The sequence below is a fragment of the Condylostylus longicornis genome, unplaced genomic scaffold (assembly GCF_029603195.1).
Source record: "Condylostylus longicornis isolate FDR11 unplaced genomic scaffold, ASM2960319v2 ptg000262l, whole genome shotgun sequence".
Classification (NCBI taxonomy): Eukaryota; Metazoa; Arthropoda; class Insecta; order Diptera; family Dolichopodidae; genus Condylostylus; species Condylostylus longicornis.
The window spans coordinates 1-23,460 of record NW_026578226.1 but is presented as its reverse complement, the minus strand read 5'-3'; the positions used below and the strand labels follow the sequence as shown (position 1 = coordinate 23,460).

The 23,460-nt window shown below is 44.2% G+C and overlaps 1 protein-coding gene across 1 annotated transcript; it reads left to right on the top strand.

The window, feature by feature from the left end:
* The first annotated feature begins 537 nt into the window (after window positions 1–537).
* LOC129616648 (uncharacterized) lies at window positions 538–8,334 on the top strand. The gene is made up of 11 exons (XM_055532281.1): window positions 538–598; window positions 725–845; window positions 3,779–3,870; window positions 6,572–6,878; window positions 7,009–7,141; window positions 7,251–7,406; window positions 7,501–7,667; window positions 7,757–7,911; window positions 7,958–8,022; window positions 8,065–8,198; window positions 8,247–8,334. The coding sequence occupies exons 1-11, from the start codon at window positions 538–540 to the stop codon at window positions 8,332–8,334; spliced, it is 1,479 nt and encodes a 492-aa protein (XP_055388256.1).
* Window positions 8,335–23,460: the final 15,126 nt, after the last annotated feature.

The window sequence follows — 23,460 nt, the reverse complement described above, 5'->3', positions numbered from 1 at the left end:
TCGAATTGAAAGTTTGAACCTCTTCCGGAATCAAGGTTGATCCGAAGATAAAGCGAGCATCTGAAGAAGAATAAGGGAAAAAATGAGAGAATTTCGAAGTCGCATTGCGTATCGCATCTAGGTTCAAATCGTACAGCGTATAGCTTGCGTATCTGACTCTCACCAACAATCTTGCCATCGACTCCAGCAGTTTCCATCTTGTAAACTGTATTGCGATTATCTCCATTGTTCACATGAAGTAGCTGTAGCCAGTCCATGCCATTAATGCCCCCAGCGTTCCATAAAATCGCGACTTCCGTGCAACAAATTCCTTCGGATTTTTCCAATATTCCCAAATCAAGCATCGATGGTGCAAGACTTGTCGTCAAACAGTCCGGAAAGAAGGAACTAGAATTGTCGGAATAGCATAACGACAACATCGCTGAAGCATCGAGATAAAGATTTAATTCGATTTCGCAAATTAAAATGCTTGTATCGCTTGTTACCTAAAAGTGGAAAAATTCAAATGGAATTGCGTCTTAGGCACTCACTTGATAGATGGTTACAAATTGGGGGCCACCCACTGCAACAATTATTGTAGCACCGAATAGGGATGTTGGTTGCTTGCGCGTTCTGACGCCGCCTGAAGAGCCATGAATTCGAAATTCATGAATTCGAAAACCATGAAATCTCCGCAACGAGTGCGAGACACTTTATTGTTGATCAACAAACACACAACAAAAAGAGCGACTTGCAGAGATCCTTACACTCGCACAAAGACATGAAAGAGATCTGAAACGACTCCAGAGTGTCAATCATATCAATGAACCAAATACTTTGACCGTCGCTAGTGCAACCCAACAGAAGTGCGTTTCTGTCTCCCATGATTGCACCAACGAGAAATGTGGATTCTGATTCCCCATCCTCATCATTGACCGAGGACTCCATGAAGCAGATACAAATCTTCGTTACTGGGTAAGCTGACTCATCAGATGCATCACTAACGATGTTCTGAGGAAAGGAATCTGACTGATGCGCCACGATTTTCAACGCTCACCCCGCTTAGATTGTGCCAGACCACTGGAGCAATTCTCAGAGCCGCGGAGGATTCGTTGGATGGATCATCGTTTTTTGCAACAGAAAAAACAGCCAGATTTCCTGAGGAATAGTAGTTCAGATTGCCCAACTGCTGAGAGATGTTGAGAGATCGATCAATGGATAGACAGATCGCTAAGCACCGTCACAAACCAAGCTCGGAAATTTCATCCTATTGTCTCTAACCTTTCGATGTTCCTATCAACAGATAGCCCCCAAAAGGCGTAAAGCATCCACAGGTGAACTCGCCAATATTATCGAGCAGGTCTACTGATTGTTGATCAAGTGTCCCTTTCCATTCACCAATGGGATCTCTGATTGGAGCTTCAATCTGCAACTTATAAAACAAAGATAAACACGAAAGAAAGTCTCTTACGGGAACATTCGGATCCTTCTTCGGGCTGCATTCGGTATCATCGTCGTCGTAACAGAAGGGTCGAATTTCATCAGAAGGGCCTTGAAAAATTTGAAAAGCCGTTGCATAAAGATTTACAACCCATCCGGTTTGGGTATTGTAAATGACCTGATCGCGTTGGGATGACGTCTTGCGGGGCGTAGATAGGGACCTACGTGTAATACTGGAGGAAGTCTGACAGATTTGGTGTTGTATGAGAGTTTTGAGGACTTCCAGTCAGCTATGGATACTGGTAACGTATGCATGAACGCTTTTTGTGGTTTTTAGTATACAAGTAGAATAAGTAGAGAAGTATAAATTATTGTGACTGGAGAACCTAGAATTAAACGGATTTCGTCATAATCATCATTGTCATCATTGATTGATCAGTTTATCTTCCATCAAAGTAGAACCAAGAAAAAAATGTTCAGAAGTGTTATCGAAAAATGTTTCAAGATGGCTCCAAAAATGTTTCAAGATGGTTCGATTACAAAACGGCTATAAACGCCTTTTCTATTAACGACGTTCGACAGTTCGAACAGAAAGCCTGCAACAACGATTTGAGACAAACTTCGATGCTTCAAACTGACCTGATTCTTCATCTTTGAAAAGAATTGGGAGAGTTGTTTCATGTTTTGGCATCTTCACACGTGTTAAACTCTTGGAGGGGTACACAGCTTCATCCACCGCCAACGGCCCAATACGTTTGCAATAAAGCTGAGAAGGCAAATGGTCAGACTTGTGTGCGATGTCATATGTAGAAGTGACATTGAACTCATTATGTTGGAGCAATCTACAGATTGGCTCCCTTCATGGTTCGTGGGGGTTTTGAACTCACTGATTGTAATTCTTTTGGTGTTGGAGGCTGTTGATTTTTATCCAGGCGATTCCATTCTAATGTGAATGGATTCAGATATGAATCAACATACTTGACCCCTCGCCAATCGCTTGAAGTGATGACATCATCATATCTGAATGAAATCATAACGAATCCTTATATTGTTATATTTGAATGATCGAGACTTTCCAGTCATTTATGAAATACCAAAACCCTTACTCGACATCAAGTTCCTTTGTCGGCGTGAACAATTTATGTTTGATATAATAACCAAAAAGTATGGGAATGAGAATCATGAAGTACTACAACAGATAGACATAGTGAAATTACGAAATTTGTTTCCTACGGAAGCGACATCACTCAAATATGGGAGTTTGAAGGTAATATCCTCTGGTTGCCGCATGGTCCCTAATCTGGTCACTCAATGAAAGAGCAAGAGCAGCAATAACCCACCTTCTGCATAACGCTTATAGCGCTCTCGTCTCTCCGCTGAATGAAAGGAGCACATCAGAAATCATGGAGCTCATCTCGGGCCACCACCTTTTTGCTGTGGAGTTTCTTCCCTCCATTGGTCTTTCCAATAGTCGCTATCCATTTTAACAGTATGTCGAACTCTACAACTCGAACAATACTGAATGCAAGAAAATTTCTTCTTACTTTCTCTCTATTTCAGGCTTTAACGTTTGATCGTAGGTACTTCTTTTCAACGGGCTCAACAAAGTATGGTACGCGACTTGAAGATCTACAAATTTATCAGCTGCATCAACTTCATGGTTGATATCAGGATGCAGTTCTCTTGCTTTTAGAATGTAGGCTTTCTTAATCTCTTGGGTAGAAGCATCTCGTGAGACGCCGATAACATCATAATGCGAAACACCCTTCGGCCGAATATACTCAGCCTTTTCTTCTTTTTGTGGTTTTTCTTCTGTCCGTCCTTCTTCTCGCTGCCCTTGTTCCATGTGCTCGCCGTCATCAGAAGAGCCTCTCTCACATGAAAATCCAGAATCACTTTCTTTTGAACCATCACTTTCGCTTCCCTTTGAAGAATCTGAATCGCTTTCCTCAGGAGCGTTCGAGCTTGTTGCTTTTGTGAAGTCTTCGTCAGACGTACCACTTGTTGTCGAGTAGAGTCGAACACCACAAGGAGTACACCGTTCGCATGATTTCAATCGAAGGAATGGAGACGCTTGAATTGCGATCCTTCTCTCAGTAGGATGACAACGACGGAGCCGTCTCACATTACGTTGGAGCCAGTGAATAACGGCCATCGTGAAGGCACATCCAAGCTTGCAGTCCTAGTTAAAATTCTATTGCTGCAGTTCTCTGTGCTAGTGGTTTTTCTCTACAGCAACGTCCTCTTTCTCATTCTGAGTCCATCCCGCAATTTCAAAACAAGTAAAACAAACTCTCAAAAAGAATGAAATTGTTTCCAATAAGTTGATGCGTCTTTGGTTGTGTTTGCTATCGTTAAGGGAGGATTTAGCCGCAACGCAACTTCAGTCAACAGGAGAATCTCCGTTCCATTCAAGAGGTCCAGCGATGATGAAAAAACGAAATCCGCCAGGTGCCGGAAACCTTCAATAATTTGAAGCGTTTCAGAGGAAAGGCAGGAATTAGTGGAAAGTGACTGTTGGCTCGAATTGGGGTCCGAGGAGACGAGTGACGGACGAGAAGGAAAACTCGACGAAACGAGTTGGGACAGTGCGGTGAAAGAGTCCCAAGAAGAGACAAAGAATGGAGAGAGAAGGACAATGAAAACACGATCTCGGGGGCGTAGTAGAAAGACCGAAGACCCTGGGCATACAGAGGATCGGAAATACAGACCGGAGAGAGAGACCGTCTGATGGCGATGTGTGTAACTATCACTCACGGAAAGGATCAAAAAGCATGCGATACCACAGCAGCTTGTCCAATGGTCCCAATAAGTTATCGACCAGTTGCCACATTGCCATAGCTTCTGAGAAGGAGCGAAATCATGCCAGATAACATGAACGGATATACCCGATGATGATGATGTTTCTGGCGCTGATGATGATGATGCTGATGATGAAGATGATGATGATGAGGGCTGTGGTCTTCCCAAGAATCCAAGGGTCTCATCAACCAATAATCTCCAAGCGGGGCCAAAAGAGCGATTTGATTTCAAAAATAGAAAAAGGATTCTAAGGCGATCGACCAAAGGAATAGAGTCGAATGCTTGAAGTGCGATTGTTAGACTTTGGGGTTCACCTCTATAAATCAGTTGAGGAGAGTCCTAGAGGGATCAATAAAAACATACCGGCAGATATCGATGTATTTTAGAGTCGTTCGAATCTGTTGAAATACAAAATGAATTGAATGGACAGTTTATAAATTTCTATGAAGTGAAGAGGAGAGTAAGGTTTCTATGAACTGAAGAGGAGAGTAAGATTTCTATGAACTGACCATGAGATCGAGATCGTCGTTGCCGTGAATCAAAGACGACAGAAAATCCGGGGCGGCCCATTCCCGTGAACGTCGTTGGAACATAAGAAGCTTCAATTCAAGAATATCGGGAAGATGAGGACAAATGGAAGAGAAATCCTCCAATATGGCTAACACTTTATCAATCTGAAAGATAATTGCACTTTATTAATCTAGAAGATAAATTGCACTTTATTATTCTAGAAGATAGATTATCGAATCTCTAACACCTTCGATCAAACTTACATCATCGATTGTCAACAAAACAATCAAACGCAAGAAAAACGTAGAAGGACTCTGAGAAATACCAATGAAGTGGAAGCCTCATGTTGATAAAAGATATAATAATGAAGCCTTAATCGGATATAAGAATGAAATAGATGTGGATATAAGAATGTAGTGGATTATTAATGCTGTTGAAGCTGATGAATGATTCGCTCACAATTTTCGAATTCCATAACGCATGAACTCCTGCATCTATTTCCGTTTTCGCTTCTTGGGATTCCTTAGTTTGAGAATATGTCGCTAGAAGGGATTTGATTGTCCCATAGCGTCTCTTTTGAGAATTCGATTCCTTCGTCAAAATCCATTGAGCAACGATTGTGAGAGCTCTGCAGAGCCGTACTGTCCCAAAGCACCGTAGTGTTCCTGAAGTGACGCGCTCAGCAGACTTGGCAAGCCTGAAAATGTGCAGTTAGTGAGTTTTGGGACAACTTGGCCGTACTGGTTCAGAAATTCAAGAGCTTCAGGTCACTTGACAGCGAGCGAGCCTTATTGCAGTGACATTAATGACGATGTCGTCCCTCTATAAATACACAGAAGAGACCATTAGCGAAATGCTTCGTGATTTCCATCCACAAGCACCGGAATTCCACTCTCAGATGAACAAACAGTGGAAGCGTTCAAATAATTAAGAACTATAATAACTATCGTGAATTTGAGGGGAAGATAATAGACTCAAACTGCCCTATGCCTGAGCTGTTTGTTCCTCTCTGATGCTTACGAGTATTGAAGGGGAGCCGTAACATTTCAAAAGCAGGTCAGTATGAAGTTCGCTGAAACGTAATTCGGGAATCATCCTATGGAATCGATTCAACAAACGCAAGAACTGGACGGGAATTCCATGAGCCAATGGGCGATAAGATTCCACCAAGTAGAGAGACATGAGCTGCATTGCATCTCGATGATCATTTCTCGCTAAGGATGAGAGAATCAAGTGATGCAACAACCCCTTAACGAGAGCATATGGTGATTTTGCCAACGCTATCGGCGGACCCCTTGAGGGCAATGATGTGTTCAAATCAACATTTTTCTTTTCCAATAGCTTTTTTTCGGTCTTCTTCGTTATTTGCTTGATCTCATCTTCAGGCATCTCCTCCTGATCTGATGATTCTTCTCCACTCGACACAAGTGTACCAGGCGATTCATCGGATAACTCCATTTCTCCAATTCCTTGAATGGTGACCCGTTCCTCATTTTCATGTCTCAATTTCCTCTTCTTTGAAAATCCCAATCTCCGCCTGATTTCCTGTCGAGTTCTGGGACATCCGGGTGCCGCAACATCCCGGGCAGCCCAGCTCAACTCAACTAGAACGACGCGTCGTCGATCCCTCGCACTCCATCAAGCTTCCTCCTCTTCTTTCTACAATCGGGAGGTCGATGTTCAAAACGCTTTGCAGGCCCCTCGTCTGCCGGTTCCTCTAATTCGATTGCGGGACTGTTTTTTTTGGTCCATCCGCCGCAATGCGGTCGAGAAAAGTGGAACATCAAAACATTCTGATAAACCAGAACTGGTCCTGATCAGTGAAACATGGCTGTCATAGGAAGTCCCGGCCCACAAGAAGTTGGAGTGGCCACAATGAAAACGAATAAGGGCGAAGGCGATTTGTATTTGTTGATGAAGGAATTGGAGACGCAATTGGGATTTCTTGAATTACAGGATGATTATATTCGAGATGATCAAAAAAGTCTAAAGCGAGAATTAATTCACGCGAAAAATGAGATATTACGGATTCGTAGTGTTCCTTTGGTGATTGGACAGTTTTTGGAAATGATTGATGAAAATCACGGTATTGCAAGTTCAACGGCGGGATCCAATTATTATGTTAGAGTTCTATCGACACTGAATAGGTACGCGAACTTATCAGCGATGGTTGTCTCGGATCTCGTAACGATGAAGGGCGCAGCTTCAAACAAATACTGGAGAGATGATTTGAAGGATGATTAAACAGACACATTTTGGATGTTCTTGTTTTTTTAGGGAATTGTTGAAGCCTTCTTGCTCGGTTGCCCTTCATCGCCACTCTCATTCCATTGTTGATGTTCTTCCTCCCGAAGCTGATAGTTCAATTCAAATGCTGACAATGACTGAGAAACCAAAAGTGACGTACTCAGTAAGTGATTGCCTGTTTTTGTTTGATGGTCCATTTTCGAGAGTCTGTTGTCTGTGATGAATCAATGGTGCGAGTCCGTTTGATTAATGGCTGAATTATGTTTGCATAGGATATCGGAGGAATGGATATCCAGAAGCAGGAAATCCGAGAGGCTGTCGAACTTCCATTAACGTGTCCCGATTTATACCAACAGATTGGAATAGATCCACCCACAGGAGTTCTTCTTTATGGACCCCCGGGAACGGGAAAAACGATGCTCGCTAAGGTAAACCATATCAATCATGTCCCAATGATGTGTTAATCATGTCCTAATAATGTGTCACTCGTGTCCAAATAATGTGTCAATCATTGCTGCACAGGCTGTGGCTCATCACACCACGGCGACGTTCATTCGTGTTGTTGGATCGGAATTTGTGCAGAAGTATTTGGGTGAGGGACCTCGAATGGTTCGGGATGTCTTTCGTCTTGCTCGTGAGAATTCCCCATCAATTGTGTTTATTGATGAGGTTGATGCGATTGCCACGAAGTACGCTCATTACTCTACTCGTTGTCATTCTAATAGTCCCTCTCGTTGGCTTGCCATTGTCCCAATTACGAAAATGTTCCTCGAATCAGGCGTTTTGACGCTCAAACGGGAGCGGATCGCGAAGTTCAACGTATTCTTCTTGAGCTCTTGAATCAGCTCGATGGTTTTGATCAAGCGACATCTGTGAAAGTCATCATGGCGACAAATAGAGCTGACACGTTGGATCCTGCCCTCCTTCGCCCTGGTATTTTGTCTCTTTATTGCTCGTCGCTCAAATTCTTTTTGTTCAGGGCGTTTGGATCGAAAAATTGAATTCCCACTCCCTGATCGTCGACAACGGCGTTTAATCTTCCAGGTGGGTTTTTAGATTTTGGTGAGCCTTATTTTTGAGTGGCAGACCATTACGGCAAAGATGAGCTTATCGGATGAGGTTGATTTGGAAGATTTTGTTTCTCGGCCAGAGAGAGTCTCAGCTGCTGATATTGCTGCAATTTGTCAGGAAGCCGGAATGCACGCTGTTCGCAAAAATCGGTAAGTTAAATGAATGTTTTGTGTGAATCGTTCTCCAATCTCTTCCAGATGTATCATTCTTTCAAAAGACTTCGAAAAAGGGTGGAAGTCTCATGTGAAACGTCATGAGAGAACATTCGAATTTTACGGTCTCTGATGAATCATTCTCCGTGAACAGTTTAAATCTGTTGAATAGACGAACTGTGTCCCATGACAATAACCACAAGATATTTGAACTGGCTGGCATTCCAATGGCTGAAAAACCCGAAACGTACTTGAGCTTGTTGTCCCCAACCCCTTGAATGCAAAGAAGCAAGCAAGTTCACTTCGCCAGCAGCAAATGATGCCAAGATGAAATCACCTCAAACTTCACTGCGTTCAACCATCAGAAGCGGCTGCCTTTGTGTGTCAGCGCACTGTGTTGCACGTTTTTACTCCACGGAACTCAATTGCGAAGAGACCAATATATTCATACTGCCGGTCATAGCGGCTAGCTGTGGTGATGGCATGTGAATCGCTACGTCGCTGTGCAATTCTTTTCGGTCCTTTTCTTAGTATTTCCAAAAAGAGATAGCAATGGCCGTCCGCCAGCGCCAGACCAGGGGTGGGGGGCAATTACCCCGCGCTAGCCGTTATCGCTTTCACAAGATCAAGCAGGCCTGTTATGCAAGCGCGGGTAAACGGCGGGAGTAACTATGACTCTCTTAAGGTAGCCAAATGTATGGTATTGCAAAAAGGCACTGAATGAATTGGAGTCCCTTTTATGGTCCACAACTTCAATTTCGCAAAAAGGCCCTTCCAATACAAACACGCTGCTACAAGCAGAAGAATAATGATCTTGAACAGTTCACTGAAGGTTGGGACTATTTCACCATGACGGCTAGAATGGAGGCCCTCTCGACTTGAATGTTCTTGAATTCATGATCGTTCTCTTGTATCCTTGTCTGTCCCTTGGATATTTGGCTTCGTTTGGTTGGATGCTGCGGATTTTGTCTTCTGTTGTTGCAACCAAAGGTCCTTCCATTTCTGTCGAATTTGGTCCTCACGTTGTGGTGGTTGATACTTGAGATATCGCAAGTTTTTCTTTTCGGCTGTTCCGGTCAAATACTTCAACGTCAAACTCTTCATATTACAATCCCTTCCAGTTTTTGGAATCGATTGATAATTTTTCAATGAGGTAACAATGTGAACTTGTTGAAAGCCAAAGCAAACGTGGGAGAAGAAATATAAAAACTAATTCAAAAACTGAGATCAACAATCTTGAAAAGAATTTCAAAGTCTTGAATGGTCCGAATCCTGAATGAGAATTTTGAATATATATACATATATATAATGTATATAGCTAGGGTTGAGATTGAATTGGCCAGGCAAGATTGGATTTTGGGGAGTGGCGTATGGGGAGAGTGAACTGACGAATTGTGGTTGATCATCGTGAGCCGTCTGGTTCAGTCCGGCTGATCTCAGAGGAATAAGGAAGCCAATCCGTCAAAAGAGGCGCTTGGAATGCAGCAAATGTGAAGGTTGAGCCGATTGCTCCTTCCTTCCAAATTGATCAACCTTCATAAACCCATTTTTTCGAACACAAGAACTCACTATGTTTTGGAATCATAAGCACTGGGCAAACCCTGCTCGCTTTCACACATTTGGTCGGTTTTTAAGATGTAATAAATGAAGCCACCAACAGGACGAGCAATGCTGCCACAACTGTGATTGAAATAGCAGGACACCAACACAGAAGCGAGAAGCCTTGCCTCTCTCTACCTCTTCCTCGTCTTAGATCTCGCCCTTCTTGTATGAGAATGTTCGCCCAGTTTTTGCATTTGTTACATGCGTGATTCGCAATCGAATTCTTCTCCTTTGTGTCGGTTACACTATTATGTCACATCAACAAAGTTTTCGTGCTTCCACTACGAGAGTTCTTTAGCGACTATAACGCGAACAAAATTGTTGAGAAAACAAAGAAAGAATCAATTAGCGTCTAACAGCTCGAGTAACGTCGTTTTAATCAGCTCCAGCACATACTGACCTTCCCTTCAGGTTTGTTCCCAACACTGCACTCTTCTTCGGTAGTGCTCTTCACTCCTTGACCTGAATAACGCAGGTAGTTTGGCTTGTTCCCAACGCTGCACTCTTCTTCAGTATTGATCTTCACTAAGGAAGCTGTTATTGCCTGAATAACGGAGTTAGTTTTGCTTCTCTTTGCACCGTCTGGCTTTCCTTGTCTTCCATCCAATAGATACTTCAGGATACGATGCGAAATGTTCCCGTCTTCGTTCCCGTAACTCTTTTCTCTTCAGTGATGGCGTTTGTCTCTCGATTGTGTTTCCATCATCGAATCAACGAGAGGAGAATCGCATCACCGAGTTTCTCTGCCTCCCATGAAATGAAGGTGAAGAGGGGCGTCTTGGACGAGAAATCATCAACCCAATAGAATATTGGCGAACTGATGGTGAGATCGCGAAACAAGATAATGAAGAAAAGAAAAGCACAGCAAATCGCAGTTCGTAGCCATCCACTCTATAATGTTACATGGGGTCAGAAATACACAACAAAAGCATGGGAACCAGGGAACCGCAGGATGTCCTGCAGTTCATAATTTAAATTACCGTGTCCTGAGAGTTTCCTCTGGCTTCACCCTACTCAGGCATAGTTCACCATCTTTCGGGTCAGCCTGGTAGCCGGGCGTCAGTGCAGGTTACCCATCCTGACAATTACTTTCATTACGCACGTGAGTTTGTCACTCTTGTACTCGCACATAAGTTAGACTCCTTGGTCCGTGTTTCAAGACGTTTGGGATGATAATATTTACCACTTATTGCCTCCCTTTTGTCCATTGAATAAAACTGAGTTGTACCAAGGCAAGAAGGGCAATAACACGATAACTGACCAAAAATATATGTATCTTACTTCTTGATCTCTCTTCATCTCTTATCTATCGGTAGGAGGCTGAGGTACTGCGTATCTCCTCGTATATTGCAGGAATATCCATGCAATCTCCTCAAGAAGCAAGGCAATACTGCACTGATTGTGCAGTTCGTTACAACAATTTAGGTTGCGACGAATCACTCTCTTGACTAGCGCAAAGAAATGCTTTCTGCACTAACTGTGCGATACTCTTCCGGTTCTATGTTCTTAACACTGGCCAGGCCCTCCTTAATTTTCTTAACTCTGGTGATCCCCTCTCTTCTTCTAGGATTCACGATTCCTCATTCCGGGCAGAATACCTTTTTATCGTTCCATTGGGGCTGGTACCAGTCCCTTCACTAGTCGCTGCTTAGATCCGCGTTGACCCTTTGTTTAGGGTTTTTCTTTATCCTGTTGTTCGACAACTTGGTGTTGAATTTTTTCAACCTGTCTTACTAAATCTTTAACACTGCCACAGCTCCGAATGGACTAAAATCGATTAGTTGACGAGGTTGAAGTGGTAAATTGCACTAGATTCTTGTCCGTATGTCTCAATAGCGTGCCTCATGTCACTCTATGCACTATTTAGGCAATCGAAACAGTTTGCCAGCTCTTGACAATTCCCTCATGTCCCAATTCCCTCATGTCCCAATTCCCTCATGTCCCAATTCCCTCATGTCCCAATTCCCTTCCTTTGAACCAGAGATGTCTTGGGCGTGACTCTCCCCATTCCTCCCTTGTTATATTACATATTTACCTTCATCATCATTTATTTCACTCTTAATTTTGTGATGTATGTGTTCCAACCACTAAAAAGAGTTTCTCTCGATCTTGTCTAAAAAGAGTTTCTCTCGATCTTGTCTAAAAAGAGTTTCTCTCGATCTTGTCGTCGTGATTGGGGGCAACCGTGATCATTCTCTGTTACCTTGCTAATGTACGAGCACTTCTCTCTCACCTTGTTTTCCTCTTTCGGGATCATTGCCGCAGTGGCCTTACTGTGTATGGCTGCTAAGAATCTCCTAAACTGGTACCGTGACCCGGGAGCCGTTGTTGCGGCTGGCATCTTGAAACGAAGAACGGTCCAAAACAGTCGCTGCACCGGTTACTCTTGAATCTTTGGTTTCATTGCTCTTCGATCCACCCCAACCACACCAACTCCCAACAACATTGCAGAAATCGACGCAGCAGTACAGCGTCATATCAACCCCTTCAGGGAGGATAATGATTCTGAAGCAAGAATTGATGTCATTGGAAACAAGACTTTTAGCAGTAATTCCAAGCCCTGCAATCATTGACGAGTCTGGCCAGGAGCAGGGAAGTTGTTGTTCCAGCAATTAGCAATGTAGCATTGGAGAGGATGGGGGTTGATATTGTATCTTCTGATGACGATGTTGATTCAAGTGGCACTGACTCTTCTTCTCTCCTGGTGTGAATGCTGTAGGCGGAGGATGGAAAGCTGTCCGAGGGAAGAAAGAAAAGCAGAAAGCGCCAGTGTATGCCAAAGCCAAACTGCCAGCTCAGGAACCCATTGATATGCGAACTGATGATGAGCTCACTTACGGCGAACTGGAGGAATTGATGGAGAAACAGAAAAATAGCTTACTTTTGACAGAAGAGGACAAGGAGCTGGATATGGCCGAAATGTGGTGCAAGTGGAAGTTGGAGGCACGGAGAGGCGCGCAGAACACACGACTCTGGTAACAACACGTAGAAACATGTACTGAACTGATGTCAACTGCGATGAATGTTGACTGACTATCTCAATCCTTTGCTTTCGGATCAGATTGTAGCGTTTCTTTGTCAGGCCAGCAAGAGGACAGATGCAGAAAACATCCAGAATGCGGTGTCACAGAAACTTTACCGCTTGAACTTAGTCCTGGATTGGTTGGGCGGCTTCTTGGGCCGTTGTAATCGCCCACTTTTAGACAATCTCCGGGGCTGGAAGAACTTTCCATCGTGCAGGAATTCATGGAAGAGAAGACAATTAAAAAGGTTGTTGGAACGCCAGAGCAAAAAAAAAGATCGGTGGCCTACAGTTGCATGATCAACAACAAACGCAAACAGCTGTCGACCACACAAGAACTTGAGAATGAATTGACCAACTAGTTAGAAATCCGACTACAATCATTTTGGCGTGAATATTGGTTTGTTCATAATTTCTGTCAAGCGTCGTCAGATTGGATAAAAGTCTGAATTGAAGCAAGACGCTCTTGAGACATCCTTCCATGCCTGCTGCATGCGTCTTCTCATCGAAGATTGAGCATGCATCAGAAAGGCGCTCAGGTCATCACAATTCAAAGGCCGTCCGCCAAGCTCTTTCTTCTTTCAATACATCGTTTATATGTACAAGACTTTGCGATACTTGAAGGATATTGAAGTTGTCCGTGACAAAGATGTCCCCTTGAAGGCTCTCCCTGCTCACCCTAAAGGAACTGGCAAGAACAAAACCCCAAATATCAATAGTGGGTTCGAGGGATCGGACGTGTATCTGCGTCCCATATTCACGTCAATCGAAAGCGAAGGACTTACTTCTATCTCAGTGGACATTCAAACAACAGAAGACAAAAATCGGATTTCTATGGGAAACGATAAGAATCTCTTCCGATATCTTACTTTGAAAAGAGATGGTCCTCAGAAGATCAGAGATATTATTCTGGTTCACATGTCAAACGAACAAAAGGATTATTTTGAGGGTTTCAAACTCACCTCTGATATCAATGCGCGACGTGGTGGAGATTACTTGTACATCGGCTGGAAGGTTTATTAAGCTCCTAAAGTGGGACTTGGTTCAACCCGTTTACAGCCGTTCTTTCAAAGTCCTGCAGATGAAAAGCCGTGTCTCAGAATTATTTTACTTTCACTGCTGCCGATATGCGAAAAGCATTCATGGTTCAGCTTTTTTTATTTGAGGCACAAAGGGCCTTTTGTATAAACTGCCTCTGGTATAAAGTTCCTCTTGTACAAAGTGAAAATGTGACGCAACGATCTTGGTCTTCCCAACAGAGAAATGAGACACATCCCAATCAGTAAGGACACACCAACATCCCGAGCACACTCAGACAGCGTGATCTTCCATAAACCTTCAACCTTTCCTTCTATGGCGTGTCGATCTGCAGTTATGTCTGGATGATGGCAGGATGCTAAAAACTGTGCCAGCCGGTTTGAACATCAAGGTGACGAGATTTTCGCACACGGCATGAAAGCAGTGGGAACATTGAAGTTCTGTATCTCTTCGCTAGTTCATGAAAGTACGGAATAGATTGAGAACTAGCGAAAGTACGGAATAGATTGAAGGTCATCGGAGGCTGGGAATGAAGCATCAAGCATGGTGGACCTCACAAAAAGAGACCTTTTCATCTTAGTAGAACAATCCAGTACTTCGTGGGACCCTTTGACGCATGGACCAAATGACGAAGAATGAGTAATGAGTTTCACAGCGTTCTGTTGCATTTTCGAGAAAGTCTTCGACATATTTTATCTGCAGGTGATGAAATTGTTTTGCCATGCTTGATGCACGATGTTGCGAAATGTTGAAACGATCTTTTCTATCTACGGCTCAATCTTTGCATTGCCATCCCTATCTTGACACAAATCTGCGAACACAATGGCTGCCTTGGTGACACAGAACTCAGTGTTGGCTGTTCTACAGGATGAGAAGACGAGGACGAAGAAGGGTCTAAAGAAGTCAATAGTTGTTGCTTTCCACCTAGAATACTAGCGTCCACACTAAAGGCAATGGAGACATGACCGCAGGAGTGGACCAAATGAACGACTTGCCTGTGATCGGAGGCACTTCTAAAAAAGCAGTCGGGACGCGCCGAAACGTCCACGTTGTTGTCCTCGAGACATTTCTGGTACAGCTTGAACTCCAATTCCTCCAATTGATTTATCGCACTGCTCACGCCTTTTATTGATTTTGTTTCGAGATGCGTCCTATAGGTTTCCAAAATCGTTTCATAATTCCCCTGATCGACTTCGTTTATTTTTCCTTTCAGGTAAGCGGTTAGATTTCTCTGGTTCCTCCGTTTTTCCCGTCACTTCATGCACTGAAAACGCTAGACACTTCCACAAAGCCAATTCATCGTCAAGCGGAGTGAAGATGTAACGACGTCCCTGGAAATAGCGGCACGCAATGTTGAACGCTTCGTTATTTCTGAATTTATCGAGCTGGGCAAAATCAAACTTCACAAGTGATTCTTTGTTCTGAGGATTGACGATGGAGGGTTATGAGCAAGACATTGACTAAGCCAACTACAGCTTAGAACCATCGATCGGCATGAATGGTCGAAATCAATGATTTGGATTTTCCCATTAACTTTGAGAAAATTACATAATCTGATGTCGGTGTGCAAGAATCCCATTCCATGCACTGGGAAGTGAGCGGATCATTAGTTCGAGAAAGACAAATACAAGAGTATATTACCTGCTCGAAGTTGATGGAAACAATCCTGAACAACGCTCTTCATTGTTTCCCTATCCCCCCCCCCCCCCCCCCCCCCCCCCCCTACAATTTCATCCCATTCGACAAGCTCGCCCCATGGCAAAAGGGAACCAGCAATATTATCGCCCCAAACGGCTCCAACATTATCGAATTCGAATTCAACATTAGTGCCCAGGACCCGGAAGGAGAAATCCGACGCTAAAAAAAGACATATCGAAGATCGGTACTTAATCTCGTTCGAATCTTACGTTTTGAGCGACGTTTTGATCGACGTTTTGATGTGATTCAGCAGCACAGTAAAATTCAACTTCTCTGTTTGGGCCCTCTGAAGCATCAGAAACTGCCTTCCAGAAAACTTGTCCTTCAGACCCTGCTTCATCCAGGTAGCAAACCCTTCCAACAACTCTTATGATACTGCGAGAATCTCTCGGCCAATGTCAATTGGGAACCAAGCATCTCTCCAATTACAGGGCAACTTCTCCCATCCCGTTAAATGAATCTTCGAAGTCACAAATTTTACAGATAGCAGGAAGCTCTTCATCTTCTCTGTCTTCATATGCTGCTCGAAACTAATAATGCTTCCTTGTATTCAATGTGATACCAACATTAAGTTGTAGCCGTCTGTCAGAAAGCTGACCATATGCTTACGGTAAAATTGATGCGTCATGAATCGCTCATTTCTGATAAGAATCTGACGATACATCTTTGGAAGCTTTTCCTCAAATGATTCAACTTCCCGCTTCAGCTCAATTATACCGATGGCATGCAAAATACGACATTCGACTATTTCCTTGATTTTTCAAGAACGTCCTAAAAGACAGCACGAGATCCGGTCGGCCGATAGCCATGTCAGTTTCCTTGCTATAACGCTCGCTAAAATCTGTTGCAATAACACTCAAGCCTTCGATATCTTGCTTCGGTCTCTTGGATGCATTTCTCACCATGGGGTGAGCCTAACAGCTTATTCACGTTATCCTGCAAGACACTCTCTGGGATATCTTCTTTTTCACTACATGGACTTTCGGTGGCGCCTTTGTTGAAAAATGTGAGGATTTCGGAGAGGAAGGGGGTCTCTTCCAAGGTTGCTTCCGTTATGGAGCTGCAAGAAAAATGACCAGCAGTAGCAGCAGTGAGGCTTCCTTCCGACATCACTGAAAATTGCTGAGGATGAGTGTTTCTGGTTTTGTGTTGGAAGGAGAATTGTAACGAACAGCGCCAAGATGCTGATTTTTAACAATTTTAGCGGCTTGTAGATGAAAAGGAGGTTGGGAACAGAAAAACAAGGCAAGCGCAAATCGACAGTAGGAACCGTTCTCGTGCCTGCTAAAAGTCGCGTTGGTACTTGTGTGTTAGCGTGCAAAACTGTCGATGAACACTGCATGCAATCCCCCAATACTGCATGCAATCAATGAGGGGACCAATTTCCTAAATCCAAATCATCAATCATGAATCGTTTTTTTCTATTCGCCCTTTTGTTTTTGTTTGGCGCAGCAACATGTGGGTTCTCTGGTCGATGCTGATAAATCCCTCGAAATTCTAAATGTCCAACTTAATGATGCTGGAATTTGGAGTGGATAGTCTTCCCTGTTCTTTCAAGAAAAAGTTGAATCAAATCGTCTTGGGGCTTTGTATTTCATTGATGAGGATTCCAAGGTTCCCGCGAAGTGTTTTCCAGAGAATCCCTTAATTGGGGGAGACGCACGATCACTTATGTTTTGGCCGATGTACAAAATGTCTGATCCCCGAGAAACCAGAGCGACGAGAACAAGAGCTTTGATCCCAACTCTTGATTTGGTGCTGAATGACGATTTCGGATGGAATTCGACTAAAATCAATCGTGATGGAAAACTTGAAGTGAAGATTGCGTGAAGGTTGCAGTAAATGTGAAGGTCGAGCCAATTGCTTCTCCGTCGTTTCTAAGCTGATCAGTCTTGAGCCGATTGCTTCTTCCTTCCAAATTGATCAACCTTTATAAACCCATTTTTTTTCCAACACAAGAACTCACTATGTTTTGGAATCATAAGCACTGGGCAAACCTTGCTCTTTTTCACACATTGTTCTTAAGATGTAGTAATAAACGAAGCCACCAACAGGACGAGCAATGCTGCCAGAACTGTGATTGAAATACCAGGACACCAACACAAGAGTTGTTAGACCAACACTGAGTTTTGTGTCATCAAGGCAGCCATTGTGTTCGCAGAGATAGGGATGGCAATGTCCAACGCATCACGACCAGAGAAAAATAGGAGTCGCGAGGATGGAGATGAGTTTTACAAGTGCTTTAGAGGCAGCAAGAATCATTTTAATGTTTGGGGAGGTTAGTTAATTAATCGGTTTTAAAAGGCAAAAACGAGAGAGGGGAAAACTGGGAGGCATGATTTCCAAGCAAGAAAACGCTCCACACATCTTATCAGACGATACCCTGCCATGGTTAGAGAAGTTACCCATCACCACATTCTTCAACGATTATAGTCGGATTTCTAACTAGTTGGTCAATTTATTGTCAAGCTCTTGTGTGGTTGACAGCTTTTGATTCATGCCACTGCATCCCATCGATCTTTTTTGTTCTTTTTTGCTCTGGCATTCCAACAACCTTTTTAATTGTCTTTCTCTTCCATAAATTCCTGCACCATGGAAAGCTCTCAAAGCCCCGGAGATTGTCTAAAAGTGGGCGATTACAACGGCCCAAGAAGCCGCCCAACCAATCCAGGACTAAGTTCAAGCGGTAAAGTTTCTGTGCCCTTCCAGAGAGGTTTAATAACCTCGCCGGCCCTAACATCACTAGGTGACCGAAGATCATTCACCGCATTCTGCAGGACGCTGCATCTGTCCTCTTGCAACTTTTTCGCTGGCGTGACAAAGAAACGCCACAATCTGATCGGAAAGCAAAGGATTGAGACAGTCAGTCAACATCAATCGTCTATGTAGTAGTATGTTCTTCGACTCAGCACACTACATTGCTCCAAAAGACTGGACATAGTTGCACCGCGACACGCAGCGTCGTTCACAGAACGTATTTCATGAGAAAATTCGTACTGCTGTCTAAATGTGGATTCATAGAATTCAAGCTTTGATCGGCTCATAATAATTGCGTCAAGTTTTGGCTTGGTCCACGTGGGCCATTCAGCCTTTCCCCCTTTTCACTTGGAACATACACTATGGTATGATTGTTCTGTAACCAGGCCACGACCACCGGAAGGACAAGCCCAGTCATGCCCATCGATTATCCACAATTCTTCAGACCGGATCTATGTTTTGAACAAGGGATGTTCACAAGGGCGTTTCATCAATCCATATCCTATGCAGGAATTTGAAAGTGACAACAAAGTGTTGACCATCCCCAATGGATGGCATCCTCAAGCGTGAAGAAGACAAGTAAGAAGATTGTCGCATTTTCCCCGAATTCCTCTTTTGTATCTTTTGTTCTCGCAGAAAAACCATTTGGATAATGCGTTAAGACAAACCAGTGCGATAATTTACAATAGATTTGAAACAATCAGAAGGCGACTGATGTGCCATTTAATCTTTCGTACATGTATGGTATGAACAGTCCCTCTCCCATTTGTTTTTTCTGTGCACGTGGCGTGTTGCCGCTTATGTCATGTTATGTGCATGCCGGACAAGGGTCCCGGTTAGTTGAGTTCGTCTTTTTCTTGACTCGTGGAAAACGTTCTTTTCCTGCGTTTGGAACCGTCTTACATTTTTCCAGAAATAACTTTTGACTTAAGAACCATGAACCAGTCTCCTGTGCCTCCTCCCCCTGCGGACCAGCAAGGGCGCGACGGTCTACAGGTCACCTCCATCGCTACAGGCTCAAACGACTCCCATAGGTCCCAGAACATGGTGGACGACCTCCTGGGCAGTCCTCTTGAGCCTTTCCATGTACAATCCCTGAAGGCCATCGGCGCGATTGTCCCATTGACGGGACGAGTGGATTTTGTTGGAGATGTTCCAATACAGGCGGCGAACTGGTCGCTAGCCAAATGGAAGGAAACCCTACAATTAGCAACCTTTGCTCCTCTCAGCGAAGTTGCTTTAGAAGAGTGGATTGAGGATGCAGAAGCAAAATTGAAAGCGATCACCCCAACGTTATCCGTGTTCTTGACTGTTGTGGAGCTCAACAGCAGCCAGGGCCTTGTTCCTTTGCTTCAAATGGTGCAAGCAGAGTCCCAAGTGATTGGGAATCTCTCGGATTTTGCCAAATTCGTTGCCGGCTATTTATTTGATAACATGGACGGGTGCATCCAATTGGAAGCTCAAATCAACTCCCTACCAAGAGGGCAGTCAACCTTCAATGCCTATCAAAGTTTCGTGGTGAAAGTCAAACAATACGGTTACATGTGCTTACGCCATGGTAGAGCAAGTTCATTTGCTCGCCATCAACTTGCTGAAGTGTTGATAAAGGCGTTTCCAGAAGCTGTTGAGAATCGTGTACGGATGTTACACGATATTTATCAACCTTCCTCCCGCATACTGAAGCTAGCCATGGATGCGGAGATCGAGCTCAGACGAACAGGCCTTATGACAGTGGCCGGGAAAGCTGTCTACACAGCCATGGACGTGGAGACTCCACAAGACCCCCAAAGAACGGGAAGAGTCTGTTGGAACTGTGGCGACAACCACTTCCGACGAGAATGTCCTTTCCCAGATCATCGGTGTGCCAATTGCGGGGCACTTGGACATATCAGCCATTTCTGCAACAGAGGAGTCTTTAGAGACAAGGGTGGCAAGATGCGTGCCGTTGTTACACCTAAGCGTGATGCTTACAACATTGATATGAAGTTGGACAATTCCTCGACCGAACAATTAAAAGCGATGTCAGGAAACATCCAAGCAATCTTGGCGACGCGAGCTAAGACGAATGAAAAAGGTCGACAACGATATCAAAAGAAACGGATCGCAGCCGGAAAGAAACCCCGAGTTCCAAAAGAACATCCTATATACCATTGTGCCGTACCACCTTCACCTCCTGAAGAAGAAGAAGAAGATGGAACGGAAGAAGAAGATGAAGGAGAGCTACCGTCTGTGCATTGCCTGACGTTGAAGCCAGAACGGTTGTGCACAACACCAATGATGATCAATGGAATCGCCACGAGGGCGGTATTGGACAGTGGAGCCGAAATCAATTGTATAGCCAGCCTGGAAGCCGACAGGTTAGGAATTTCAGTTGATTCATCATGTCCAAAGGTGGCTTTACAAAGCCTGATGGGACCAACGAAGCGAATGCCACAATCCGTTGCAATTTCGTTTTCGTTTCCAGGCGGCGATCAAGAGGTTATTGATCGATTTTACATCTGTGAGGGAACGGTTCCCACCCTCATAGGATGTCCGTTGTTGGAGAAACTGAGAGTTGTCTCTGACTTTGGGAACCGAAAGATTACAGTTGGGAATACGTCAATTCCTTTTGTAGGGAATGTGCAGGACAGCACTCCCTTATCCCCCATTGGAACGTCCACTATGATGCAGACCTCAGAAGATGTGGAGGGGAGAATAGCCCACGTTTCGCTGGAGACAAAGGCTGCAAATCCATTGGTTGAAGACGCTGAACTGTCGAAGTTGGAGGAAGTCCTTCGTCAGTACCAGGCTAGCTTTGCTCGCCCACGTCCGGGAAACTGTAATGTCCACACAGCGCATTTGCGGGTAGACGGGCCCCCAAAACGCTTCAATCCATACACCCTTTCGTCAGCATTGCTGGAGGAGTGTTACCGTCAGGTGGAAGACTTGGAGAAAGAGGGGATGATCGTTAAGGATAACGATTGTGAATGGGCAGCGCCAATTGTCTTCGCCCCTAAGCCTAACGGGAAATGGCGAATGTGTATCGATTATCGCTATGTCAATCAATACGTACAAGATGATGTATATCCCATTCCGGTCCCGCAGGAACTCTTTATCCAGCTGAGAGAGCATAAAGTCTTCAGCACCATAGATTTGAATTGGGGATTTTGGAATGTCCCGATTTCCGAAGATAGCCAAAACTACACGGGCATGGTAGTCCCTGGCAAAGGCATTTACAAATTTAAGGTGTTACCATTTGGGTTTAAAGTATCTCCAACTCACTTTCAGAGAGCTGTTGAAAAAGCTCTAGGAGATTTAATAGCAACAGGGAAGGTCCGGATCTACATAGACGATATTATCATTGCGACTTTGACGATTTCTGATCATCTAGAGATCCTAGGGAGGGTCTTGGATCGAGTGATATCCACTGGATTCTTTGTCAATCTGGCCAAGACACAATTCTTGAGAACGGAGCTCAAGTATCTAGGGCACGTTTTGAGTCATCAAAGAGTGGCTCCGGATCCAAAGAAGGTTCAAGCGATTGTAGAAGCCCGAGCTCCTATCGATAAAGAAGGTGTGCGTTCATTCCTAGGGGCGGCTGGATACTTACGTCAGTATGTTCCCCACTTTGCCGCCGTCGTAGAACCCATCAGTCAACTGACGAGAAAAGGAAAGAAGTTTGACTGGGGTGAAGAACAGGAACTGGCGTTTAACCAGATAAAAGAAGCAATAATCAATACAACGTACCTTTCGCTACCCAACTTCAACTATGGGTACGAGATATTTTGTGATGCCTCAGACACAGCGATGGGCGCGTGTCTTACCCAAAATTATGGTGAAGAGAGGCATTACATTGCTTTTGCCTCAAAGTTATTCACCGAGACCGAGAGAAACTGGTCAACAATGGAGAGAGAAGCTTTCGCAGTTGTCTGGTCGTGTGAAACCTTTGATGGATATCTCCAAGGCTCACGGCCAACGGTGTTTACCGACCATCGGAATTTGGAATGGTTGTCATCTGCAAAGAAGGGAAAGCTTCGTCGGTGGGCTCTGCGGTTGATGGAGTACCGACCCATTATTAAATATATAAAAGGAGATGATAATTGTATTGCGGACTGGTTGTCCCGCTCCTTACCTCCAACTGGAGATGACTTGGGAACTTCGGCGTTAGTTCCACTGGTGAACTTTGTAACGGAGGAGAATAACAGCAGTTTCTCTTCTCTTCTGACCTTGGATACAATCGTGGAAGCTGCAAGAGCAGATGAATTACCTAAGGCAGTCATATGGAAGGATGACTTACCGATTCACTACAAGAATGCACGTTTATATGTAGCTCCTCCTCTTCGACAACAAATTGTCTATTGGTTCCATGCCAGTAGATATGGAGGACATGCTGGGAGCAAGAAGACCATCAAGAAAATTCAGAAGTACTTTTGGTGGCCTCACTTACCTTCGGATGTGGAGAAATATGTGCATTCCTGTCCGATATGTGTTTCCCTTCGCCAATATCCACGTCGAGTCTTGTTTTCGGATGTGCTGAACCGTCCACTGCTGTTTCAGCTTCTTTCAATGGACGTGATTGGGCCACGAGATTGGTTTGGCCAACAGTTTTTCATTTTAACTGCGGTGGATCATCATTCACGATTCATGATGGCTACTTGTCTTCTTCGTCATCCAAGTAGTTCTGATGTCATTTCGTTTCTTCGACATTTGTGGATGCCATCGTGTGGTATCCCCCATGCGATCCTAATGGATAATGCCTCCTACTTCAGAAGCCGAGAAGTGACTGAGTTCTTGTCACAAACTTTAGGAGTGAAAGTCCTCTTTGCCTCCAAATATCACCCTCAAGGAAATGGAATTAATGAGGCTTCTCATAGGCTATTGGAGTTTGCCATAAAGACATCGGTTGGCCCTGTACCTTTGTCTTTTCCTCAAATTGTCGCCGATGCTGTCTTGGTGTACAATGCAACTCCTCTTCTCAGTGTTGGAAACACCCCGGGATCGTTAGTTTATGGACAAGATCTGGTTTTGCCAGGTCTGCAGGCTTTTACTCAAGGCGCCACGGAAGAGACGCGCTTGAAGATTTTGGCTGAGTATCGCCTTCTTGGCAGCATTTCAGATGAACTTGTCCAATTGGCGCAACAAAAGATGCCAGTGAATATTGTT

Coding starts and splice junctions, on each gene's coding strand:
- LOC129616648 (XM_055532281.1), top strand. CDS start 538: ATGGTTACAAATTGGGGGCCACCCACTGCAACAATTATTGTAGCACCG. Junction 7,142..7,250: donor AACCAAAAGTGACGTACTCA/GTAAGTGATTGC, acceptor ATGTTTGCATAG/GATATCGGAGGAATGGATAT. Junction 8,199..8,246: donor CACGCTGTTCGCAAAAATCG/GTAAGTTAAATG, acceptor AATCTCTTCCAG/ATGTATCATTCTTTCAAAAG.